Raw genomic sequence first — 27,092 nt, 5'->3', positions numbered from 1 at the left:
AAAACATCATAGCCTTTTCTTGGAAGTGAGTTGCTTCTGCCTCCTGATTATTTTGTTTGTCATTTTCTACACCTTTTCCAGCTCTGTGGTAACCAGAACTGTCAAGAGAATTCCAAGAGTGATCACACCATAGATATGTATAAAGTCAGCGAGAAGGAGTCAACATCACAGGAATAAGTAGATAGAGATACCATTTTGTTTGCCTTAAACTATGAGATATCTGTGTGTTGTAGTTATGGAGTTTTGAATGTTGCCTTGGGTACGCCATGTGGGTAGAAAAATAGTTGAAAAATTATATAAAATGTTCATATGGTTTTAAAAAAAAATCGAAGTAGTTGCACTCTACTGTTCATACCAGCACAGTACAATTTTGTCCTATTGCATTCAGTGAAGCTTACTTCCAGAGAAATGTGTACAGGCTTGTAGCATTGCACTGCATTACTATGTATGTTTACTCAGAAATAAGCCATTTACTAAGGGTTTAAAGGATTGCAACCTTACAGTCCAATGAGAGTGAAGATACATGTTGCAGCTGAACGCAAAACAGAAAAAGGTTTTTCTCGTGAAGAATTCTATTGAATTCAAAACGTGTTGGTCATTTTGGATCTCAAAAAACCTTGTATACACCTATAGAAAACTTTTGCTAATTTACACATTAGGATGCTCATCTTTATTGAACCTATGTGACTTTATTGGCAACACATTTATTTAGTATCATGCTCAGATTAGCATATGCATTGGCATCTTTGTTTAATACCCAATACATGTACTTTATGTATAGCATCTGTTTCTATTAATGTGTTAATGTAACATAATCACTTATGCTCAACTATTCTTATATTACTGATGAATAGTTTGAAGATTTCCATTTATACATATATATCATAGTTTCAGGCTCTTTAGTTCAAAGTACAATTATTCTGGGAGTGTGTGCTCTACACCAGTGTGTTTGGGAACGTATTGTGACTGCAGACCCCTCCTGACATCCTCTTCATCAGATTGTTATATAGCGCAATCACTTTCAGCTTCCAGTCCAACTCTACCAGTTTTCTGCCAGTAGATGTCCCAGTGCCAAAGCCAAGTTTAACGGACCAACTTCACTCATAGCTATACGGAAGTTCTGCTAGCAATTGGACAGAAGTTCATCATCCATCAAAAAGATAGAACCGGGAGAACAGGTTCGAAGCGCTTTCTGTTAACAACTCCTGCAGCCCTTGAGATCCCTAAACTGACATTCTAAAGATAATTCGTGGCAAACCAGAAGGAAGCCTCGCTTTGGGAATAAACCAGAGGGGAGTTTTATGGGGCTCTGTTGCAACCTCCTCTTTGCTCCCTTAGCCAAACTGAACTCCCAGGTGCGCCGCAGTCAACCCTAATATTCCATAAAGGCGAAGAGCTTACATCTATACGAATTTCCACCCCTGTCCGATAATCTCTCTTTATCCCTCCGCGTTACACAACACGTTACGCCACATCACACCCATCCATGCATTCTCCTCCTCCTACGAAACCTCACTCCGCCGCCGCGGCTTGTCACAATTACGAGCCCAGGGATTGTTGAAACTACATCTCCCGGGATGCTGTGCAAGGCGGCTCAACTTCTCTCCGCAGTGCATGTTGGGACATGTAGTTCTGCGCCCGCTCCGAACGCGTTGAAGCGCCGCCCCCTGAGCACTACGATTCCCACAATGCACCCGGCCTTTCCCCCCTCGACCGCTCACCTTCCTGTCTTAGAAAAAAAAAAATAACCCTGAAGTTCCCTGCGATCAGCTGATCAAGACTGACAACAAGGGGAGAAGGAGAAGAGCTTTGGACTGGCCCCGATCCCTCCTAGGGGGTCCCAGGTCTACATGGTGGGGCTCAGGCACTGTGGGAGCTAAGCCCTAACCCTGCGGGGGAGAGGAAGGATCTGCCCAGCTCGATCCTTGAAGCTCAGAGAAGGAGGAGGAGGAGGAGACTGTGATCTGATTACTTAGTCACTAAGACTTCCAGGGAGGAAGAGGAGGAGGAAGGTGCCTACTGTTTTTGTAAACAATAGATCGGGATGTTGGGGGGATAGTTTACTCCTAGGCAGACCCTGTCATTTCGTTTATTCTGTTTCCTCCCCACCCCGTTGTTGTTTATGAGAAGATCTACTAGTTTAAAAGAAATGTTTAGTATATAGCAATATTTTCCTATTGTGATTTAAAGTAACCTTAAGTAAGCAGCTCGTTAGGTATATGTTTTGCCCTTTTTTAGGCAATATGGGCAGACAAATATTTATTGTGCTTTAAGGCAAAAGGTCCTGTTTTGGAAGCAAATAAGTTGCAAATGTAAACAGATGGAATGGTCTTGCTGTAAGACACCTACCCTCCCTCCCACCCCGTTTGCTGGCTTAAACATTGCTTGACTTAACGTTTGTAATTTATTATTGTCCTAATTTAAGGTAAGTAGATACTCACCGCTGGGAAAAATAAAAACCCAGACAGTAGGGTTTAAAAATATGTGGCGCTTTGATGTGGCTCTCCCTGGTCAGATTTGGTTCCGTGCTTTCTAAGGCTGTAATCCTATATACTGCCACCAGACTTAAGTCAGACTTATTTCTGAGTGAATATACATAGAATTGGGGCCTATGCCACTTACTTTTATAAAGGCCCTTCTGCTTATTTTGTGTGATGAACTTTAGTTTGTTCAGATATAATTGCAGCTGAAATAAAGATCTTGTCTGAGATAGCATTCCTTGTTTTGCAAAAAACATAGAGCCAGAAAATGTTCACAAGTGCTTTGCATTGTTCAGGAGGAGTTGAATTGTGACAGGAAAGTACAAGGTTTACTAATATTGTCTGAATTTTCTGTTGATTTAAAAAAAAATATAAAACCACTGATGTTATCTTTATAAATCTTTTTCCTATTTCTTTTTCAGGCCTTTCAGGGAAAAGATCTGGCTTGCATTTTAGAAACATATCCTTGTTTTTCTTACACATATCTAACCTCAGTGTGACTTTTAAGCCCATAATTCATTTGGGCCTGTCCTTAATTGTGGAAAGCTGCAGTGTTTACATTGGCTTTGCATATGATGATACCATTATAGACGAGAGAAAATCAAGACGGACACATTCTTTAATAGAAATATCAACATATGCAGAGTTTCCTCAATGTTAAGATAAATACGAATTCTAATCCTTTGGAAAACCAATGTACATATCTGTTAAAAAATTGTAAAGCTAACAGTAAAATTTCTGAAAATGAGTGCCCAGCCTCCAACAGCTGATAAGGGACTGAATACTGCCCTTTTGTGCCAGGAAAGCTATGCTTGCAGTGGCACAGATGAAGCAACCTTTGAGTGCGATGAGTGTGGAAGCCTGCAGTGCCAGCGGTGTGAAGAAGAACTACACAGGCAGGAAAGGCTACGAAACCATGAACGGACCCGAATTAAAGCCGGCCATGTCCCATACTGTGACACCTGCAAGGTTGCCAGTGGGAATATCATGCAGAGCAATATCATAAACTCCAGACAGAGGGCAGCAATAAGATGCCAAGCGTGCAAAATTAACCTCTGTGTAGAGTGTCAGAAGAGGACACATGCGGGTGGAAACAAGAGGAAGCACCCCATTACTGTTTACCATGGTGACAAATCTCACGAGGAGGAGGAGGGGATGGATGAGGAGACCAAGAGGAAGAAGATGACAGAAAACGTTGTAAGCTTCCTGTTGGTAGATGAAACAGAGGAGATCCAGGTAAGAAATGTTGTGACTTTTGAAAGGCAGACAATTAAATCTGCATGATTTATCTGAGGGACTCAAGGCAGCATCGTATTGGGGGGAATAAACCCAATGATATACAGTGGTACCTTGGGTTACATACACTTCAGGTTACATACGCTTCAGGTTACAGACTCCGCTAACCCAGAAATAGTACCTCGGGTTAAGAACTTTGCTTCAGGATGAGAACAGAAATCATGCTCCGGCGGTGCGGCGGCAGCGGGAGGCCCCATTAGCTAAAGTGGTGCTTCAGGTTAAGAACAGTTTCAGGTTAAATACGGACCTTCGGAACGAATTAAGTACTTAACCCAAGGTACCACTGTAGTACAGAATTATTCTTTGTGACTTTTCAACTTGACAGTTGTGGGGTGGATACTTTCTTGAGTGGGCAAGATGCACGGTAAGTAGCTAACATTACAGCCTCAATTCAGTCTTTAAAGAAATTTTTTTTGAGAGCCTCTACATATGTGCCTTACATTTAAATCTGTCTCTCTCTCTCTCTCCCCCCCCCTATATCGCATATAACAAGTATTAGCAATGGCAAAATCAGTTTCCCCTTCTTCCTTCACCCACCCACTTTCGCTCCCACTCCTCAACTTGAAACTTTAACAAAGCCACTTGGTTCAAATACATACAAATGAGGTCATGGTCAAAGTCACTTAAATCTGTCCTAACAGAGAAACTCTTCTGTAGTTTGTAGCATACACTGAAGTCAGGAAGCAATGGCTTCTTTGCTCTGATGTCACAGTAGGCAGAGGCATCGTAAGTCTTCTTGCTGCCACTGGGTTAACTGCTCTGATGTCACAGAAGGAACCTTTGGTCTGGCCGCTAGAGGAGTTGAGATCTTAGGATTTGAATTCCAAAGTCCACATGCAGCTTTGAACTGCAATAAGTATGACCAATGCAAGTTGGTTAAGATGTAAACAGACAGATACTTGCTGATTTGTTGGATGTCAGAATTGAACCTTCATTCCAATTTCTTTTGTAACGGTGGCTGCATAATAGGTCTGTTTTTCTGCACTGTGTGTTGCATAGTCTCTTCAGGTTTGAGAGTGCTGTTTGCTGGACCTCAAGACTATCATGGCAGTTAATCATCATACTTACAGTGTTCTTAGTTTTGCAATCCATTGAAAGAGTTAACCTACTTGGTATAAGGAAATTAAAGGGAGGCTGAGGTTGGGCAGATAAGTAAAGATCTTCAAAGAGAATGATGAGTTCCTGTAGAGTCTTGCCAAAATCACACTCTCAGCTGTAATATGCCTTTAAGGTTAAGGAAGCTTACTGTTGCCTTCATGTTTGTGTTTGCGCAATAAACGGGAACCCAAATTATATCCAAATAGTCCACATACTGTGCTAATAATAAAAGTTATCAACCATCTACAACAATAACATATACTACAAATCACCCGTAAAACATCCATTTTAAGCTCCATAGATGAAAAACAACTTCTACATTTCTTAGACGGATTCCAACTTGAATTATATAACGCAATTGTTTTTCCTAGATAGCTGTGTGCTGCAGTTCTTCTAACTTAAAAGTATTTTCTTTTATAGAAAAATTATTGCCTATAAGGTACATTAGTTCCCTGCTTTATCACATTAAAATAACAACAACAACTCATATTTATTGGTTTCTAAATGTGCTTCAGTAGTTAGAACAAAACAAGCTGTCTGAAATACTACTGTAACATTACTGGCCTAAGGAAACTCTCCTACTATCACTTCTCTGTTTTGTCAGCTGTACAACCTTTACTCCTTTGAGAGGACAATGTCATACTTCTTCCATACAAGTTTTAAATAACATAAATGCCCATCAAAATATATCCAAAGTGGGAAGGCATAGTATAACATTGACCTTATTAGGGAAATGTTGTGAAATCAAATCTTTAATTTAAACCATTTAAACTGTCTTTAATGTATCAATTCAATATGACTCCTGCTGAGTAATAGTGCTGAGGATTTGAAATTTTTGCTCAGTTGCAAAAAACTTCAAATGCTACGGTGTATGGTTGTATACCATGAAATATGGAAGTAATAAAGTTTCAGTTGTTCTGGTTCTGATCTTACTGCTCAATGATCCATAATTCCAAAATTCAACTTTTTTTGTTGTTCCTCCATATACACGTGGACAAGGATATGCAATCACATAGATCACATGTGTGGAGTGACATGTAATGAATTCCCGTAAAACAAAAGCTTTGTTTGTACAGGTTGTACAGATCTGGAATATTAACTTTGTTAAAATGTCCTTTAGTAATAAGGGGTTTCATGTGGTGAACTGTAACTGAATATACTATTTTGTTCTTCACATTTAAAGATCCAATATCCTACAACAGGCAAATCCTGGAGTATCTTATATTAAGTATCCGTGTTTCAGTACAATATGTCTAATAGGGAAAGGTATTCTGTTACATTTCATATACCTGAAAAGGTTTTTTTTCTCTGCTTTTGAACTGACCTCTTATCCTACAATAACTCATACTCAATATTTAGCCTTCTTTATACCCTCTTGATGAAAATCTCTTTGTTTCAAATCGTGTGTCTGTGTCCCTTTATTCAATATATTGGACAATTATGTTTAGCCTTAGAAACTGTCCAAATGGGAGTGATACATGTGGAATGATTCCTGTTTTAATATATAATACGATGTTCTTGTCACTTGGTTTACTGTATTTTTTACACAAATTTGTCAGTGTGATTTATAAGTAAAAAATTATATCTATTAAAAATCCATGTGCACTAGTGATACAAGGATCAACTGTGTTCATCCAAGTAAGAAATTCCCAAACACCACTATTTAAACCCACACTGATATATATCATCAGTGATATATATCAGTGATATATTATCTACCATAATATTCCATGCAGTGTACATGTAGATTTTTCACTTTGTTCAAAATTGCGGTTGTTTCTAAGTAGGACATATATTTATAACATTGCTCATCAGAATTTGGGTGTTTTGGAATTTCTTACTTGGCTGAACAGGGTTGATTCCTGCATCAAATTCATATGGATTCACCACATGTACCATTTTTGGACATTTATGTCCAATGCTTTCTAACAAACAAATCTGACTGACTGACTGACTGACTAGGTGGGGCTGAGAATGCCCCCTGTCTGGCACCCTGGAGGGCTGTTCAAGCCAAACAACAGAGGGACCAAATAATCAGACTAGGTATAAGGCCACTTCCTAAGTAAGGCATCCATTGTCAGTTTGCATACTCAGTGATAAGGGAATAACTTTCCCCTTATCCATCTATACTGTTTCTATTGTATAGTCAAATGCTAGTGACTGACACTGAGGTAAAGCTTTTTCTGTTAGAGAGATAAGGAAAAGTGAAACTGGGTGGGGGTCTGGGTATGAGGTTGCTATTGAAGGCAGAAGAACAGCACAAGTGAAATAAAATGGCAGCCCTAACAACAGTGTGGAAGTTTACGGGCTTGTAAATCATATTGTAAGTTTTGTTCTCTTCTTGGGCAAGTCTAGAGATGGGAAGGCCTGGAAAAAACCCAGAAAACTGGGGGGAAACCAGTCGTCGTCCCTGTTGTTGTTGTTTTGTTTGTTTTTCCCCAAAGCCGTTTTTTCCCCATTTGGAAAAAACGACACCCCCCCCCCGGTTTTTCTCCCAATTTTCTGGGGGGTTTTCCCAGGCCTTCCCATCTCTAGACAAGTCGATGGTATGGTTCCTCATCTACAGGTCAGATTGAAAATAACCCATTTATAAACTGGTGCAGTTCCACTGACTTTGAATAAGACTCCTTAGGAGCAAAGGTGTCATAGCGCATGGGCAGCAAGCAGTTATGAATATCCTTTTAGAGAAAGCTTTTAAAAAATGATTTAGCTATTAACTTTGACTTTAATGTGGGGTGCTGTTTTTAGCTCTTTATAGCTTGACTGTCATGCTGTCTTGGGTTTTCTTTTTTATTACTGTTTTATATCTTTTTAAAGTTGTAAGTTCTTTTGAAAGAGGTATCTCTCTGATGCAACTACAAAAGTTGTTGAATTAACAGCACAACCCTAGCTGGTGTACTCAGAAGTGACTCTCACTCTGTACAACAGGGCATACTCCCAAGAAGGTTTTTGTAGGATGCAGTCTCAGTTTTCTATCCCATATGTCCTTGTTTCTAGCTGTTTCATCAGTAATGGGTGGGTAGGTGAAGCTGTTTTTTAATGCAATAAATGTCAAGCTTGTATTTGACTTCAGTGAGGACAAACCTTCCCATGGCTTGGCTATAAGGCCTTCAGTTATGGCTTAGCAGCACATCTGTTCTCTTTTCTAATAAACATAATGGTGACATTGAAAGTGGATCCCTAACAATTAAGGTTGCCGATTTGCAACCTGGAGAGTCTGCTTCTCTAACAGCCTCAAAGAAGTAGAAGAGAATTCAGGTGTGGCTTCTCCCTCAAAATATCTACCTTCATTTAAATAGTGTACATTGTGGAGAATTGCTGTACCATTTTTAAAGGCTGCAAGACAAGCAGAAACATACCAAATGAAACTTTTCCCCTCGCTTCAGCTGTATGCCAGGAAAAGCCTTGTCCGCTAAATTTTGTTTATCACGTAGTTGTTAGGTGTAGAGGAGTCCTGCTAAGGAGAAGAAAGATGGTACAATTTATCTGATATATGCTTCAAATTATATGTATAATTTCAGTTCCTTCCCAGGGGAACTGAAGGAGGCAGTGGTGCGTCCGCTCTTAAAGAAAACATCATTAGATCCCTTAGATCTGTCCAATTACCGCCCGGTTTCGAATCTTCCATTCCTGGGTAGGGTGATTGAGAGAGCGGTTGCTGAACAGCTTGGTAGGTTTCTGGATGAAACATCGGCTCTCGATCCATTCCAGTCCGGCTTCCGCGCTGGTCATGGGACCGAGACGGCTCTGGTCGCCCTAACAGATGATCTCCGCAGGCAGCTGGATCGAGGCGGGTCAGGGCTGCTGATTCTTCTAGACCTGTCAGCAGCCTTCGACATGGTCGATCACGAACTCCTAGACCACCGCCTTGCCGACGTGGGGATCCAGGGCACAGTCCTCCAATGGCTGCGCTCGTTTCTCTCTGGTCGGGGACAGAGGGTGGCGCTTGGAGGGGAATTGTCATCGCGCCACTCCTTGGTGTGTGGAGTGCCTCAGGGTGCGATTCTCTCCCCGATGCTTTTTAACATCTTTATGCGCCCCCTCGCCCAGCTTGTTCGGAGGTTTGGGCTGGGTTGCCATCAGTATGCCGATGACACCCAACTCTATCTGTTGATGGATGGCCATCCTGACTCGGCCCCAGACACACTGACCAGATGCCTGGAGGCTGTGGCTGGATGGTTACGTGGGAGCCGGTTGAAGTTAAATCCTTCGAAGACAGAGGTCCTCTGGCTGGGACGGGACGATATGGGATTGAGGGGGCAACTCCCATCTCTTGCGGGGGTGCAGTTAGTGCCAGCACCGTCCGTTAAGAGTTTGGGTGTAATCTTCGATACCTCCCTCTCTATGGAGGCGCAGATTACAGCTATAACAAAGGCGGCATTTTTTCATCTCCGCCAAGCTAAGCAGTTGGCCCCTTATCTCTCTCGCCCTGACCTAGCCACTGTGATCCATGCGACGGTCACCTCCAGACTGGATTATTGTAACTCGCTCTACGTGGGGCTGCCCTTGAGACTGACCCAGAAACTCCAGCGGGTGCAGAATGCTGCGGCGAGACTCCTTATGGGGTCTTCGCTGCGAGACCACATTCATCCGGTGCTATATCAGCTGCACTGGCTCCCGGTGGAGTACAGGATCAGGTTTAAGGTGCTGGTTTTAACCTTTAAAGCCCTATACGGCCTAGGACCCTCGTACCTACGGGACCGCCTCTCCTGGTATGCCCCACAAAGAAACCTACGGTCTGCAAATAAAAACATCCTGAAGGTCCCAGGCCTCAGAGAGGTTAGGCTGGCCTCAACTAGAGCCAGGGCCTTCTCGGCTGCGGCTCCAATCTGGTGGAACGCTCTGTCACAAGAGACTAGGGCCCTGCGGGACCTGACATCTTTCCGCAGGGCCTGCAAGACAGAGTTGTTCCACCAGGCCTTTGGTCAGGGCGCAGCCTGACTCCCTCCTCTGGCAACCTGCACAGAGTTTTGCTTAATGGTTGCCATCAACTTGATTTTAATTAATTTTTATAATGAAATATTTTTAGAATGTTGGTTTATTTGATTGTTTGATTATTTGATTGTTGTTAGCCGCCCTGAGCCCGGCTTCGGCTGGGGAGGGCGGGATATAAATAAAATTTATTATTATTATTATTATTATTATTATTATTATTATTATTATTATATCTCATTGACAAAGTCAAATTGATGGTGCGATTGGACAAGAAAATACATGACATCCATTCATATATGCCCACCCCCTCTAATAGTTCATAGTTTTAGTTCACATTTTCATTGGCTCACTCCATACTGGAAAAAGTGGCAAAGAATCTATGATTGGATCATATTTTTTCCTGGAGGTAAGATAACAGCATAGTTCAACTACGCTCAAATATAATAACAGAATGATATCCAGATGCTAAGAATTTTAAAATAGCGTAAGAGTAAAGGAATAAATCCTTGCCCAATCATTTAAGTTTTTTGCCCCTCTTGCTAAGATGTGACATCCTTAGGCAGGATAAGAAATCCAAATATTCCTGTGTGGGCTAGCTATGTTACCGTCCATGCCTTGCATAAACAAAAAAGTTTTTAGCAGGCACCAGTATCTCAGAGTGTTACTGGCTAAAAGAATGTCACTTGCAGTTACAAGTCATGTCCAAGAAGCAGCACCATTTCAGCAGTGGGTTCTTTCCATTAAAAAGTTCTAAGGCAATCTTTCTCTTCTTGTTTTGGAAGGTGGCAAACGAAGACGAATTTATCAGGAAACTGGACTGCAAACCTGATCAGCACGTAAAGGTGGTGTCTATTTTTGGGAACACTGGGGATGGCAAATCTCATACCCTTAACCACACTTTCTTCTACGGTCGTGAGGTTTTTAAAACATCTCCCGCTCAGGAGTCTTGTACGGTAGGGGTTTGGGCAGCCTATGACCCTGTCCACAAAATGGTGGTGATTGACACAGAGGGTCTTCTAGGGGCCACTGTCAACCTGAGCCAGAGGACCCGGCTGCTTCTGAAGGTCTTGGCTATTTCGGACCTTATCATCTACCGTACTCATGCTGACAGACTTCACAACGATCTCTTCAAATTTCTTGGAGATGCCTCAGAGGCCTACCTAAAACACTTCACCAAAGAACTGAAGGCAACCACAGCCCGTTGTGGCCTGGATGTTCCCTTATCCACTTTGGGCCCTGGAGTCATTATCTTCCACGAGACTGTATACACACAGTTACTAGGTGCTGGTGAGTAGACGCAAGTCGGTTGCTGCAATGTCAATCACTTGGGATGGATCTGTATCATAACACAGCCAGAGTTGGGTGTTGCCACGTGGAAGATTTGGGGTCTGAATGCTGACTTAGCTCACTATCTAGAATATAGAAGGCGGAGAGGTAACGTGCAGGGAGTTTGCATCTGGCAAATAGCAAAGCATAAGCCAGTTAGCTTGGATTATGTGTATTTTCTGAGAATATGGCATTTGGGATCACATTTCATCGTCCTTTTCTTAAAAGCAAGGAGAAGAAGGAAGTTTCTAGATAATCTAGCTGCAAAGCTAGGGCTGAAAGCATGTGTATACCACCTGTTGAAATCTCAGAAACCAGAGGCAGGGTTGATCAGAATTTCCAGTGGCAGGAAGCATGGCTTCATTGTCTTCCATAGTTTTTCCCTTGATACCTAACAGAAGCAGACTAAATTATGCAATAGATGCAAATCCTGCTTGCACATTATAGAGTACTTTTATACATATTTTAAAAAATAAAAAGCTTGGCAGTATGTATGTCCCTGGTATCAGCCCCTCACTAAAAGGAAAGGAATTCCCTGTGGACTGACTTTGGTGAGCATTACCAGTAGCTCTGGACCAGTGAAACAACCGAAAAACTGACAAAGATGCAGAAACCATTTTGTTTTATTTAAGAAGTTTTAAAAATCTGCCTTTCAATAAGATGCTTCAGAGCTTTGAAGCAACAATATAATCAACAACAACAAAATGTAAATTAATAAAACAAGCAGTAAACAGTAAAGACAGTCAAATAAGCATTTTAAAGAGCAGTGGTAAGTGGTCCAGCTGGTATATTCAGCAGCTGAGATCTAATCTGAATGAAAAGAGTTTCAAGAACATGTTCCTGGAACTTTCTTGCAGGAGATGATTCTGCCATCTTTGGAGTATAATGGAAAACACCCTCTTTGTCATTGCCACTGATTTTACAGAAATAGGTAGAGTAGTAAAAAAACCCACCCCAAAAGCTCTACCACCACTTGTGCACACAAGAAAATAAGCAGTATTATATAAATTAAAAATACCTTGTTTATAGACCGTGGTAGTACAAGTAGTTTATGTTGTTGTAGGAGGAGGAGGCTTTCATCAGTTGCACCTTGCAGCAGATTCACTTTAAAAAAACCAATGTGACCCCATTAGTAGGCCATCAATACAACTGAAGGCAATGGCACTAAAATTTCTGCAGACCTGCATCTAAATAATGATGAAATATTGATAGTAAGATTTCCTATAAAGGGCTTCTTTTCCCATTCCCCATTTCTTTCCTCTAATAATCTATTTAGGTTAACAATTTGTCAGCCACATTTTTTTAAGGTATGTGCTGGTAGCATGGAGTTGGATCCCGTGATCCTGTCATCTGCTAATAGAAAAGGGCAGCTGTTTTTTTTACCAGCCTCCCCCCTTCCCTCCAGTCTACTCCAGAACAGCATAGGTGACAGGGTGGTGGTGGGGCTGCAGGGATTGGAAGAAATTGCCCCTCCATTGGATTGAAGGCCCTTGTGTTCACAGAAATGTTGTTTCTGGGAAAGGAAGGTAACCTTTGGGTCCAGCTTTGCTCTAGGTGTTTCCTATTATTTAGGAGAGAATTCATTGTTTTGATCAAGAATGCACGTGCAAGTACGTGTAAATATGTATGTAAAAAAAAAAGTAAATATGTGTGCAAACCTCACGATAATATAGCTAAAGTGATTGAATCTTTTAGATCACCCTTCTGAGGTGCCTGAGAAACTTGTCCAGGATCGGTTCCGGAAACTTGGGCTCTTCCCTGAAGCCTTCAGCTCGATCCATTACAAAGGAACAAGGACACATAACCCCCCAACGGATTTCTCTGGGCTCAGGCATGCCGTGGAGCAGCAGCTAGAAAACAATACAACCCGTTCTCCCCGGCCTCCTGGAGTTATCTACAAGGCACTCAAAGTAAGTGTAAGATGGTGAATTACTGTTCCTGTATACAAAGACCACAGATTCCGTCGTCACAGCCAGCAGCTCTGGGGGCAGGTGGCTATATTTCAAATTGCCAATTCCTCCAGTTTCATTCTTAGTTGTTCTAAGGGACCTGATGGCAATCAAAGTCCAACCCCCGTCCCAAAGCAGGGTCACCCACACTCCTCCTATCCACGGAGCAACTCCCATAATATAAAGCAAACAGCAAAGAATGAGAGTTGACCGGAGTAGACAGTGTATCAGAGCTCCTGAAGAGTAGGCAGACCCAGAACAGTACGGCAAGTGAGCCATGCCAAGAGAAAATGGACACCCCGCCTCCAGTTAGGCTGACACCGAGGGAAATTGAGGACATTGGCAGGCTTACAACTAACACTGAGGTCTGATTTGTACTTCCTGACTATTCCAGTTGCCCAGGGCATATCAGCTTCTGTGAGTTGTTTTCTTCTTTTAAAAAAAGGCCAGAAGAAACTTTGGACTGGGTTTGTGGAGTAGGTGAAAAGAGTACTTCATCAAGCCCATGTCTCTTTAATACTTTCCCCCAGTGTTTGCAAACGTAGTTTCTACAGACACTGTACTTCTACTAGTAGTAATGCACCATAAATGGCTAAGCAAGGCGGGACTAAGCTGCTGTAGTACAATGGAAAGATCCTTCTTGTTGCCTGGGTAACTGAGAGTCAGGACATGGTCTCCAGGCAACAACCTATTCTCTGACTTGCCTTAATTTTTTCCCTCAGTTTCCTTAAATGGTTTCTCATCTGTAGATAGCAAAGATGTAACATCTGGAGCTAGTGGAGGTCAAGAGCACAGCTCTTCAGGGGACAATGTAAGAGTCTGAGTGGCTGTCAGGGAAAGTGTGTGAGCAAATGCTTGAGTATTTTGAAATGAGGATGGATATGTTTTTGGAGGAGAGAGTTTATATGTATGCAATTAGAAGTTTTACTGCAACACATCCTCCACTGAGCATTTATTATACAATTAGATCTTTCCCATGTAATGAGAAGATGTTTTTTTGACTTCTTCCCTACAACCCCGCTCCTATATTTATTGTGGTGTTGTCACTAGCAACACAATCCTTAACATGTTCTCTCAGAATCCTATGATTATTTACGCTGTGCTCAGTGGGGTTTACTTCCCGGAAACTGTGCATGGCATTGCAGCCGAACTCTTCTTTTCCACAACCCCTCCTTGTTCAGTTTATGATTTGACAGGCATTTTTACAGTACGTGAAGAGTATAGTTACCCATGGTTTTAATGTTCATTATTCATTCATGGCTTATCTATTTATGGATGTTGCAGTGTGAAGTATACACTTTCTGATCATGAGGTATTTAATGTTTTGTTGCCAGAAGAAAAGTTTCTCATCTGAATTGCAATCAGTTGCACTGTCTTAATCTACGGTTCTTGCCTGCCTGAACCAAAGAGAGATTTTGTGGCTTTCATAACTGTGCAGCAGGGAGGAGTTTGTAAAGTTCTGCTTCTCCCAAAATGCATGTAATGGCCAGGCAATGATACCCCTGTAGTCTAAAAGGTTTCCAGGGTCTGCTTGGTGCTTTTGCAATCTTTACATTCAATCTTTGTGAGCAGGGGATGGGGGGAGAAGTTGCTTACAAAACATTCAGGGAAATTCCTGCCAATAGGCTGCCAATGTAGGAGTAAGCTCTTTGCCTCTCTTTCTCTTTCCTGGAAATTTTGGATTTTATGATTTTTATTTTATGAAATTTATATACCATTTAATTGTAATAAAAACCTCAAAGTGGTTTACAAAAAGAATAAATGAATGGCAATATGGCTAGAACCTAACAGTTTTGACAGTCTTTCCATCCTTGTTGAAGATCGGGCTGGGCAATATCTGGTTTTCAATGCCTCAATCTATCACAATATATATCCGCCACAGCAGAGAGCCTTGTCAGTCCTCCCTACAGCGGAGGAGGAACTCACTGACAGCAGACCCTTGCAGAGGGCAAGATTGTACCCTCTGCTCATCAGCTTGTGAGCAGAGGGTTCTGTCCTGCTAGGTGTTGTGTTTCCTGTGGGGAACATGCAGGCAAAGCAGACCTCTCCCTCACAGTTCAGTTTTGACAGATTAGTGGAACCATCAGATGCTTGTCAGGGAAGTGGCTCTGCATCTGTTAAAGTTGGCTTGCAGGGTGCGGGGAGGGAAAGATCTGACATGCCAGGCCGAAAATGTTCCACGCGCTGATCTAACACATAAGAGGCGCTTCACGCTCCTATACCGTTCCATAAAAATTGGTGGTTTTTTTGTTGTCCCTCTAGCTCTATACTCATTGCTGGTTTCTCTCTGTGTGTTCTGCAGGCACTGAGTGATAGGTTCTGCGGTGAGATCCCAGATGATCAGATGGCCCACAGCTCCTTCTTTCCAGACGAGTATTTCACTTGTTCCTCCGTATGTCTCAGCTGCGGGTAGGTGGAATGGGAAGAACACTATTTGAATAAGATCTACAGTGTCAGAATTATGCTATAAATTACAATATAATGATCATGTTACAAGCAACCCAGTCATTGCCCATTTTAAATAGGGAGTTGCCAATGTCACTGTTAAATAAAACTTGGGTGAGAAATTCTGCGGTTGGTTATTTGTGTTGGGAATTTGCTTTGTTTCTTGTGTTGTTGGGAGAACACTGCTTCCGAAACGATCTTATTAACTTTAAATAAAATCCAACATTACTGTACAGTCATACCTCTGCTTACGTATCCCTCTGGATATGTAAACTTTGGGTTGCAAACACATACACTCCCGGGTTTCGCTGCATGTGCAGAAGCGCTCAGTTGCGCCGTGTGCGTGCACAGAAGGGCGTCTCCAGTTACAAAGTTTTTGGGATGCGGTTGGGCCTCTGGAATGGATCCTGTTCATAACCGGAGGTACCACTGTACAGTATATATATTTAGTGTGTAAGGCATTGGGTAACATCATAAACCTGGAATCTATATAATCAGGGGTGGGGAGCCACTTTTAGCTAGTGGGCCAGATCCAATTGTAACCAACAACCCATGGGCCACATTTGAGAGGTGGGCAGGGTTGCCCATCTGCCAGTCATCTGACATAAGGTTGGTCTGACTCCCAGCTGAAGCAGTGTGGCTTGCATGTGGCTTGTACTTGTAAAGAGCAACCAATGCAAGCCACAAATGCAAAAGAACGATTGGGAGCCTTAGAGATCCACTATGGAGCTTCCGGTCAGTCTGCCTTCTGAGTATGTATGTGCTTTGCTTTGAAACTCCAGGTGTGGATGTAAAAACAGCATGAACCATTCAAAAGAAGGGGTACCTCATGAAGCCAAGAATCGGTGTAGATACACCCATCAGTACGATAACAGAGTGTTTACATGCAAGGTGAGTGGAGCAAGTGAAAGAGAGCTTCTGGTACTGGAGGTTGACAAGAAGAGCCTGCATAGCTTATAAGCTGCTAAGATTAATGTAGCCCATCAATCCATGTATTGTAGCTTGCAAGGTGCTTTGCAACCTGTGATGGGTATTCCCTGTATTTTGGAAGTTTTGTCAACTTACCTGACGAGGTTAAGGAGCAAACTCTGCATCCCCCTCCCTCTGTACATTACACAACCCATCTATGTTTGTAGTTGGAGGCAGAGACAAGAGGATCTCTGAGCCTCTCCTGGGCTGTGAATTCACTTTGGTGGGTCAAAGATTTCACAGCTTTGGGCTAGAAAGAACTAGGGTTTTCCCTGGCCTGTTTTCTGGCACCCACTGTCTACTGAAGAACAGTAAGTTCCTAGATTTAATGCTGTAAATGTTTTCGTGCATATGTTCAAACCATGCCATTCCTTGTTGCCTCTGTTTTGGGGGAACTAACACATAACTCTTTGTTGTAAATGGAAGGCATGGACTTTGAGATCTGAAGATAAGTTATTTTAATTGACATTTTGCATTCCAGGCCTGTTATGAACGTGGGAATGAAGTTAGAGTGGTGCCCAAAACGTCCGCTTCCACTGATTCCCCTTGGATGGGACTTGCCAAGTATGCCTGGTCAGGGTGAGTACAGGAGCAGAGGAGCTGTTTTCCCCCTTCATCCTTCCCTGCTCCCATTCTCTTCACTTGGAGCATGCTCGAGTGACCAATTCCTCTTCCTTCCTGACTGCAGGTATGTGATCGAGTGCCCCAACTGCGGAGTTGTGTACCGCAGCCGACAGTACTGGTTTGGCAACCAAGACCCTGTGGATACCGTGGTGAGGACAGAAATTGTGCACATCTGGCCAGGTGTAAGTCCACTTGCATACGTTTGTTTCTTGTCCTTTTAATTGAAGGGGAAACGATTAGGCTGCCACAGTAGCAGGCATTCCACCCCTGTTGTGTTAAATCATCCCATTTCAGGAGATGTTGGCGATGAGAGACGTTTTACATGCCCAGGCCATTAAAGCCAAGTTTGAAACCACCATGTTGTGTCTTGGAGACATGGATTGAGAAATATGTAAACCAGATCTCTCCTGTCCAGCTTCAAAAAATACTTCCTGTATTTTTCCTGGTTCATCTCCTTACCTCTCCATTAAGATCCATCCTAGTGTGTTTAGGCCACACATTCCAAAGCAAAGAGTGAGAGGAAGGAACCAGAGCCATGCATTAGGATCTTCCATGCCCCAAACAGAGCTCCTATTTTGAATTCCTTCTAAGGAATTTACATGAAGATCTGGGGCGTCCCAGTCAGTAACAGAAGTCTAATTTCCTTATGTGGTTGCACCGGTGAGTTACTTTCTTTCTCCAAATAAAAGACAATGTATATCTTCTAATATTTGGTAGAGGTCAGCAGGTCAGCAGCAGGCAGGCACAATGAGATGTTAATTGTGCTGAATATCCATTTTTGTTGCAGACGGATTGCAGTCTGAAAGACAACAACAATGCTGCTCAGCGCCTCATAGACGGGATGAACTTTATGGCACAATCCGTGTCTGAACTGAGCCTGGGACCCACAAAAGCAGTGACCTCTTGGCTGACGGATCAAATCGCTCCAGCCTACTGGAAACCCAATTCCCAGATTCTGGTATCTAGCAGTCTTGCATGCTGATGAGAAGTCCTTTTCCTTTCCCCTACTTCTCTTTCTCCAAAGAGATGAAATAATGGTTCATTGCTTGATGAAATGCCTCTGTTGTGTTCTACAAATCTGTTGCCTCCAGCAGACACAGTGAGACAGCCCTGTGTGCAGTCTTCCCCCTTTGAGGGCTCTCACTCTCCTGCTTCTCACCAGGAAAAAAGAAAGAAGCCTTTCTGCTTAAGGCTCAACAGCTGGGCCACAGACACCTCTGACGCAGCTGCCAATCCTGAGCCTCATGACAAAATGAAATGTGTCCATCGTGTGGTTAGCTCTGAGGCTCCCGTAGATGCTAATGACCCCTTCACACCTGCTTGCCTTGCCCTAGCTTGTCTCAGGAGGCCTTTAGCAGAGAGCTGTGTCCTCACCATAGGAGCCGGCTCCTAGGTTAAGGTCCCTTTGCCCCCCCAAAAAATATTTGAGCAGGTTGGGGTCCGCAAGTTGATGGGCATTGCCATTCAAATGGTGTGTGTGCATTGCGACTTGTGATTGATTATGCGGGGTGGAGCGTAAGCCCACCCAATATTCAAGTTGGCACTCCTGTTCCACACACACACACACACACACACACACACACACACACAATGCCGTATCAGGTGTAGGAACAAGTGGATATGGCTTGAGTTCCCTGCTGGCCAGATGTTCCCACCACCAATTTAGCTGACTGAAAGACTAACAATACCTCTTTCACCAAACTACTTAGTCCAATGGCTTGTTGTCGTGTTTTTTTATCTCCTTCAGAATTGCAGAAAGTGTGGCATCTCATTTAAAGATAATGACACCAAACACCATTGTCGGGCTTGTGGAGAAGGTTTCTGTGATGGTTGTTCATCCAAGACCCGCCCTGTTCCCGAACGTGGCTGGGGCCCCACACCAGTGCGAGTATGCGATGGCTGCTATGACGGCAGGGGCGTTCAGTTAGGTAATCCCATCCTGACCATAGTAGGTGTGTGAACCAAAGGGGGGAAACCTATAACCTTTTGTGTGTCTGTTGGTGTATCATGTTGTGCTTTTAAATGCTTGTCCCTGTTGCCTTTTGTCACCTCCCAGCTGAGATTGAGGTCAGGCTATGTGAGATATGTGATTGGATGTCTTGCTTTGATTCTTCAAAAGCAGCCATGGGGTCCCTGAATTGGATTGGGATGGCATCACTGGAGGAAGCTGTTAACCTGTGCTATTTGCATCATCTAAATAATGTGTGTGGAACCTTTGGCCCTCCACCTGTTGTGGAACTACAACTCCCAGCAAGCATGGCCAGTGGCTAGGGATGATGGGAATTGTAGCCCAGCAACATCTGGAGGACCAAAGGCTTCCCAACACCTGATCTAAATACACCCCAAAGTCACTATTTGCCCCATGGGTGGGAGAATGTTCTGATTTAAGGCCTTCTGGTTGCTTATGAAACAAATCGGGGAATCTAGCTGTGGATTTCCAACATCTCATCTCTTTCATTAGAGGTTTTAAGCAGAAGCTGGGTGGCCACCTATAAGGGATGTGGTAGCACTGCATTTCCTGCATCAGGCAAGATGACCTCCTGTCCCTTCCAGTTGAGTGATTCGTCTAGTTTGGACCTGACACTCAGCTGTGGTCCTTCCTGTATCCAAAAGTAGAGGGCAATTCCCACCAAACAGCAGAATAATGAGAAAGCAAAATGAAGGAGCATAATAATAAATTTTAGTTTCCAAATTTCTCAGTGCATTTACAATTGAAGTCTTCTTCCTCCATGAAAACAACTTACCTAAATCTTAAGAAATCGCTATTCAGATTGAATTAAATCTCCTTCATTTTAACTCTAGAATTAATGGATTTATTCACCGGTTGTAAGAAAATGATCTGTTTAATGGCAATAGAGAAGAACAGTGTGTATGTACTGAGTAGCTTCCCCAGAGGAAGGAAGGACGTTGTTGATGCTTTCTTGTCATTCTGCTCCTGAAGCTGCTCAGTTCCAAACCGACACTTTCATCATAGTTGCCCATGGACCCTGGAGAGCTGACTGGGCTGATGCTGTCATTCTTTATTTTGTTTTGTTTTGATTTCTGATGAGCACTGAGCTAATTGAACACAGCAGCTATCATCTTTTCTTACCCAGGAATTCCCAAGGCATTCTGGATTAATAAAGATGGCAGCAGACAGCTGCTTTGCTCGGCACATTGCTGGGGAGCACCAGGCTGACTGCTGCCACCCATCTCTGCTGCTGCCATGCTGAGCTTACAAGGGGAGGAGGTGGCAGCACTCAGTCTGGTGCTCGCTAGAGAAGCCTTGTGTGCAACCTTGGAGGGCAACCTGCCCAGGGCTATGCCAGAGCTGTTTAGGACTCTGGTAACATACCATTTCAAGACACTTGTGCATGATTCAAGCTAGGAGAACATATTATAGAGGTTGCTTATACACCTGTGGATAAATGAGAGTTGATTCAACAAGGTATCATGGTGTTTGTACAGATGAAAAAATTTCAGCAGTGAGCCTGTTGTGAAATGTACCTTCCCCTGCTCCAATCAAACGCAGGAAAGTCCTGATGTTCTGGTTTTCAGATGCTGAATTTGATCGTGTCAATTGGCTAGCCATTCTGTCATTCACAAATCCACTTCCTTCTCAAAAGCAGTTTTATAAAGCTTAACACATAACTTGTATTATTATTATTATTATTATTAATAATAATATTTTTAAAGCACTGAACCAATGTTTGACGAGATGGCTAGCTAAGATCCTTGTGTTTTAGGTTCTCTCCCCGACCCCCTACCCTGCAAAGCAGGCATCCACCGGAAGCGTAACATGAGGTGGTGCCATTGCAAGAGTGGCAGCGGTGGTTGGGAAGAAGACAGGAGTGGCTGGTGCAGTGGGGTGGGACAGAGTGGCAGTGTGGCAAGGACTTCGCTGGGGCAATGGTGGGAGTGCCAGACTGGCTCTGCCACTGAACCAACACATCCCTGATCTTGCCACTGCCAGTAGCTGGCAGCAGGGCTGCTGTACCAGGAAGGCACTCCTGCTGCATTAGTCCACCATGCCGGTCGCTTCTGAAAGCAGAGCTCCCTTCACAGCAGAAAAACCTTCCTCCTCTTTGAAGGCGTATCTGTTTGCATCCCAAAGAATCAATCACACACTTTTGTTGACTGTCTCAGGGATCCTATGGCATTACAATGAATTCAAGAACTCCAGTCACCCTTTTATCCCTGGTATAATGGGCCTGTTGTTATTTACAGGGTCTCTTAACCTGAAAGTGGGATGTGGGTGGCGCTGTGGGTTAAACCACAGAGCCTAGGATTTGCTGATCAGAAGGTCAGCAGTTCAAATCCCCGCGACGGGGTGAGCTCCCGTTGCTCGGTCCCTGCTCCTGCCAACCTAGCAGTTCGAAAGCACGTCACAGTGCAAATAGGTACCGCTCTGGCAGGAAGGTAAACAGCGTTTCCGTGCGCTGCTCTGGTTCGCCAGAAGCGGATTGGTCATGCTGGACACATGACCTGGAAGCTGTATGCCAGCTCCCTCGGCCAATAAAGCAAGATGAGCACCGCAACCCCAGAGTTGGTCACGACTGGACCTAATGGTCAGGGGTCCCTTTACCTTTACCTTTACTTAACCTGAAATAAAACAAAGGGGGATCAAGAACCTGTTTCTCCCATTTTCAGCTCATTTCCAACTCATGCTCATGTAGAAACCATGTCTTTAAGCATGGGCAGCTAAGTAAGCTGCAGATTGAACAATTTCTTGCCTAAGCATGAGAAATCATAGCAAGTTCTCCTATGGCAGTTAGTCCCCTCATCAGCTGCTACCTTGAAAACCTTCACAGTCACACAGATAGCCTATGCCACTGACAGGGTAGTGAAGCACAATAGTTTTACCATACTACTGTGAGGATATAGCCCTGCTTTGTGCCTTGCCCACTTGGCAGTAGCTGAAAGTAAAGGTAACAAGAAAGGCAAATTGTGAGCTTTCATCTCTTCTTACTCATGGATTCTGCCCACAAAACAGTTTTTGGTGGAATCGTCCTGGGGAGGTAGCCTTTGGTGAAGATCTCAGTGTGGAAGATCTATGGATTTCAGTCATTGTCCCCTACCAGGTTAGGGACCAACCACTGACTGCAGCTGGCTGCAACTTCTGGGGGAACATCAATTTTAATTCTAAATAGAACAGCTGTGTCTTAGGCTGGAGTTGTGCCTTTGTCTCTGAGCCCTAACTTCTGTCATGCAGATGTGCCTGAGGCTCCAACTGATGAGGAAGGGGGGACAGTGATTGCCAGGAAGGTTGGTGAAGCTGTGCAGAACACTCTTGGAGCTGTAGTGACTGCCATTGATATCCCGTTGGGTAAGTGCTATTGGTGCATTTAGAAACCTTTTAGCTTCTCAGTTCAGTGGGTATGTATAGAATTGGAGGCTTTTCTTTCCCCCTCAGCAAGTAGCACTTAGTGAAATAAAAGAAGTCCAGTGAAGCAGAAGACCAGGGCTCTTCAGGTGGCAGGTGTGGGGAATCTGCACAGGTACTGCCATCCTTCCCTCTCCCCCACCAAGTTAATGCTAAGATGCAGAGCTTTGCAATAGGTTGTTTTATTCTCTAAACCTGGTTCCCATACATAAGGTTGCACGCAAAAGCGTAAGCAGGGAAAACAGAAATCTTGGGCTTATCAACAACTTGTTCACTAATCCTTTATAAGCCACAGCCTGAGAATTACTTGAACCATCCTATAGATTAGTCTTAATCCTTCATTAAGAGCAGCAAAAACAGAGGTGGGTTTTGTACAGTCCCTCCTCCTCTTTATTGGTAACAAACAGAAATGGTGTTGTGGGTTTTTCCCCCTAACTCTCTGTAGGTCTTGTGAAGGATGCTGCCAGACCTGCCTACTGGGTGCCCGACCATGAAATCTTACACTGCCACAGTTGCCAGAAGGAATTCAATATCAAGCTGTCGAAGCACCACTGCCGTGCCTGTGGCCAGGGTTTCTGTGACGAGTGCTCTCTGGAGCGCAGAGCTGTCCCTTCCCGTGGCTGGGATCATCCTGTCAGAGTCTGCTTTAATTGCAATAAAAAGCCCGGTGACCTTTAACCCTACCTACCTTTCTGGGTCCTCCGTAACACCGTAGCTTCTCAGGGTTAGATAAAACAAAAGTCACCCTTTTAAACCTTTTGCAGCCAGAGTGCATGCTCCTGATCTCTGGCCCTTTTCCCCCATGTGCAGATTTCTATAGGATTGCTGAACAGCTAGTTTTAACAAGTTCTGCAGGACTTGGTCAACTTGGGATGTATGGAGAAGCTTGCAGTAAAATGAGGAATCCAAAAATCCAGTGTATTATATACCAGTTTAAAGTATGTATCTCTATATCTATATTATTGAGTATGTTAAGAATGCAGCTGGCTGATGAAGCATTGATGATTTACAATTAAAACAAGCAAAGGTAAATAGAACTGTTTTCTGAAATGTAAAGGGGGTCAAACATACAGCTTCTTGAGTGCCTTGGAATTCTTTTGTGTGAAGCATTTTGCTGTTTGTTTACAGCATCTTAGACTTACAAAGGCTTTGGTTCTATACACCTTGAACTAACCGTTGTTCATACTCCCTGTTTCAGACAGTGAGTCCTAAGCTTTTGGGTCTGACCCTTTGGAACTCCCATCACCCATATTTATTTTACCCCAGATGGCTTGTTCTGTTTATAGGGCCTTGTCATCCAGAGCTAAGGAGTTTCCTCATGGCTGAAAACAGCCAGAGAAATGAGGAAGCTGCTCTGTACAGGTCCTGATAAAAATATGTGCTGCTGCAGAAAGGATGGTAATCTTAGAAGGGCCATGCGCTAAAGGCAGTGGAAGTATGGGAGGAATCAAACAATGTAACACAAAACTTAACGCTGGTCTTCTAACAGCTATTTCAGCTTCACTTTGGGCTGACGAGGCCTTATTTCTCTTGTTCACATTCCTCTATGCTTGGTTTTCCTTGTTGATGGACTCTTCCCCGCCCCCCCATCAAAAATCTTCAGGCTAAGAGCAAAGGTAAGTACTAGGCAAGACCCACAAACCTGCAGTGTAGTGTTTGCTTAGCATCTTAGTCACTTGTCTTCTGTAAATGGTCCCAAGTATAGATTCTTAGCAGTATCTATGTGAACCACCCTTAAAGCACTCATATAAACCAACTTGGAAAACAGTGATGTACTTCTGATGACATCGGGGGATTGTCTTTTTGGAGGGAGAAAACCCTGCATTGAACCACTTTGAGACACTGATCAAACCACTGAGTAAAATCGCATTAGACTTTGATGTGGATCTCTGCTTCCATGACAAGAGACCTTCAGAAACCCAATCAGTTTGAAGAATGAATCCTTCTCCTTTTTACTCCTGAGAATGGCACATTCCCATGGCAGAGATTTGTCGTCACTCATAACAGCTGGAGTTTGGCATGATAGTCAGGCACAATACCCTGGCACTGTTGTTTCTCCCACTTATTAAAATATAACCTTGTATACCTTGATGACTGACCCCTATTTTAGAACTGTAATATGAAATTAAGTGCTATAAAGGACTATCCCTTCTGAACAAGTGTGCTGATTTCTTCTGTATATCTACCTAATCTTGCTGTGTCTTGGGAAGGGAGAGACAGTTTCCGGCTTGCATGCCAAAATGGAACTGGATTATGTAGTAGTACATTCCTGCTGTCTAAACTCTACAGGGATTAATATGTGTTTTGTAACTAGAAACTAGGTTTGGGGTTTTTTTTCTTCAAGGGATAGAAGTGGGAGAAGTTATCTTGTAGTGATTTTTCAACCTAGGTAACTGCACTTTGAAGTGTTTTATTTTTGACTCTGTGGTGGAAAATACAAGTGAAACCTGTTGTGTAGTCCATGCCCTCTGTATGTTCTCCATGCATGTAGGTATTCTACCATGTTATTGCACACCCAGAGACCACCCTTGGCATTCCTTGTATAAAATCTTCACTTGTAAGCTTCTGTTTCGTTGACTTGTCTGGGTTTTGTTGTTACCACAGAACAGCCTCATTCTCTTAAAGCCAGCTATTGCATTTCTACAATGCGTGCCATGGTGGGTTCAGTGTATCTGAGGGATAACAGAAAGCCTGTTAGCACCATCTCATTCTCTCTCCTTGCCCTCCCCTCTCCCCTTAAGTCACTTAGCTGGTTGTAGAAAGTGGAGAAAGCTTATATGTGGCAATGCTCTTAAGAACTGGCTGTTTCCACAAAGTAGAAATAACGTGCCATAATTTTTAGGAGATGGGGAAGTTGAACCTGTAATTTTGCTTGGCCCTGCAATACTCAGTATTATATTGGAAACAAGAGGGAGATTTATGCTTCCAAGAGCAACTTCACACTGGCTGCTTTCCCTTAGTTTCAAAATCACACCCAAGTAAAAGATTGGAATCTCCAGATACAAAAGGACTCAAGGCATCAATATAATTAGGGTGCCTTTTTTTCTAGACAAGCTAGGTATCTGAATGACTACAACCCCTCAGATAAAAGATTAGCTGTATCAGTAGCAAACCAAACAAATCTAGAAAATTTTCTAGCAAGAAACAAGACTTCAAACTACTGGGGCTCTCTATGAGAAATACCATTTGTGGGATTCTGCTAACCTGCCACAGCTGTGGAAGCCCAGCACAAGGACTTTCAGAGTTTAGCGTTTACCTGCACCTCAAACATAAGGAGAGTCTTCTGGTTCAGGCCAAGGACCCATTTAGTCTAGTATCCTTTCCGCAATAGGGAGGGCCTGTCCACCCATTACCCTGAGGCAGTCACCATGGACAGCAGATCCGGAAAGGAAGGTGAAGGGATCCTCATGAACCTTTGCCGCTCCTTTGTCTGCAAATATGTGCTGCTGCTGTCATCCCAGTCGCCCCCTAAGGGCGAACGGTCCCTCTGGTACCTCAGAACAGGAGCTCGGAAGAAGCTCTGAAGGCCAAGAAGCACGTCACTTGCTGCCTCCCGAGTTTGTCACCTGTGGCTGCTGCCTGGAAACAGCAAGGCCACTGCTGTCGCCATCTGCTCCTCTCCAACCTCCTTTCCCCCTCATCACCTTCAGCACGCTGAAGTGTCCCTGGGCCACCTCCGGTTGCCTCAAGTGGTGGCAAAGGTGGGGGACGTGCACCATTTTATGTTTTGCCTCAAGTGATTAAAAAGCCTGGGGCTGGCATTGCTGCATGTGTAAATACTTTTTTTTTAAAAAAAACCAGACATTACTGAGGTATTTTTCCAGCCAAAGCCAGACCACCTCAAGTGAGCCATTGGAGCAGTGGTTTTGAATCAGTGTGCTGTGGCACCCTAGGGTGCCTTGAATGATGGTTGGGGTGCTGTGGGCAACACTGGCCTTTGTCCCTCGTTCCTTCCTTCCCTCCTCTGATGCCCTCTTGCGTCTCTGCCTCCCAAAGGCATGCATAGCTGTTTGTTGCAGAACCCCTGGCTACAAGCTCAGCAGGTGAATGTTGCCTCTGGGGCTGGCCAGGTGGTGCTTCCCAGGCCCTTGTGGGGAAGTGTGAGGAGGCATGTCTCTTTGGGGCAGGGGCGGCAGCTGCGGCTGCCCAGAGGACCCCCGAGGAAAGGGGGCTGAGGGAACACTCCACAAGGGAGGGTGTTCAAAAAGGGGTGAGGGGCTGCCAGCTCTGCAGGCAAGGGGTGACATAACTGGGCTCCACAAGATAGAAGGTAGTTGGTCAAGGGAGCCATGGACTCAAAAGAGGTTGAAAACCTCTGCATTAGAGGGATATGCCTAAGGGAGCCTCGGGGAAATGGCATTCCTCTTCCTTAAAAAAAAAAAATGACAAATAAGCAAATGTACCAGGCTAACATAACAACTATGAATGTCCAAATTAAGTTTAGTGTGCACAAAGTCAATAAAAGGAAGGCAAGATATCTGAAAAGCCTTCTCTCCTTCCCTTTCCACCTTGCTGCTTCCCATCTCATAACTGGGATTTTATCAGTAAGAAGGGCTTATATGCCAAAAATATCAACCTTTGCCATGGACTTTAGTTACACCCTTTTCA

At 43.7% G+C, this 27,092-nt stretch overlaps 1 protein-coding gene across 3 annotated transcripts; it reads left to right on the top strand.

The window, feature by feature from the left end:
• The first annotated feature begins 86 nt into the window (after positions 1–86).
• Positions 87–25,050, top strand: ZFYVE1 (zinc finger FYVE-type containing 1). 3 transcript variants are annotated; one of them, XM_083606825.1, is made up of 12 exons: positions 87–177; positions 2,903–3,716; positions 10,592–11,096; positions 12,831–13,045; positions 15,387–15,493; positions 16,312–16,420; positions 16,980–17,077; positions 17,187–17,304; positions 17,910–18,080; positions 18,870–19,050; positions 22,314–22,427; positions 22,930–25,050. In XM_083606825.1, the coding sequence occupies exons 2-12, from the start codon at positions 3,225–3,227 to the stop codon at positions 23,160–23,162; spliced, it is 2,343 nt and encodes a 780-aa protein (XP_083462951.1). In that variant the 5' UTR covers positions 87–177; positions 2,903–3,224; the 3' UTR covers positions 23,163–25,050. The 3 variants fall into 3 exon arrangements, with proteins under 3 accessions (XP_083462951.1, XP_083462950.1, XP_083462949.1); XM_083606824.1 differs by lacking the exon at positions 87–177 and adding an exon at positions 1,681–2,012; XM_083606823.1 differs by lacking the exon at positions 87–177 and adding an exon at positions 1,726–2,012 and having other exon boundaries at positions 18,870–19,074.
• Positions 25,051–27,092: the final 2,042 nt, after the last annotated feature.

The sequence above is a fragment of the Podarcis filfolensis genome (assembly GCF_964270895.1).
Source record: "Podarcis filfolensis genome assembly, chromosome: 1".
NCBI lineage: Eukaryota > Metazoa > Chordata > Lepidosauria > Squamata > Lacertidae > Podarcis > Podarcis filfolensis.
This window is presented reverse-complemented; position numbering and strand designations above follow the sequence as displayed.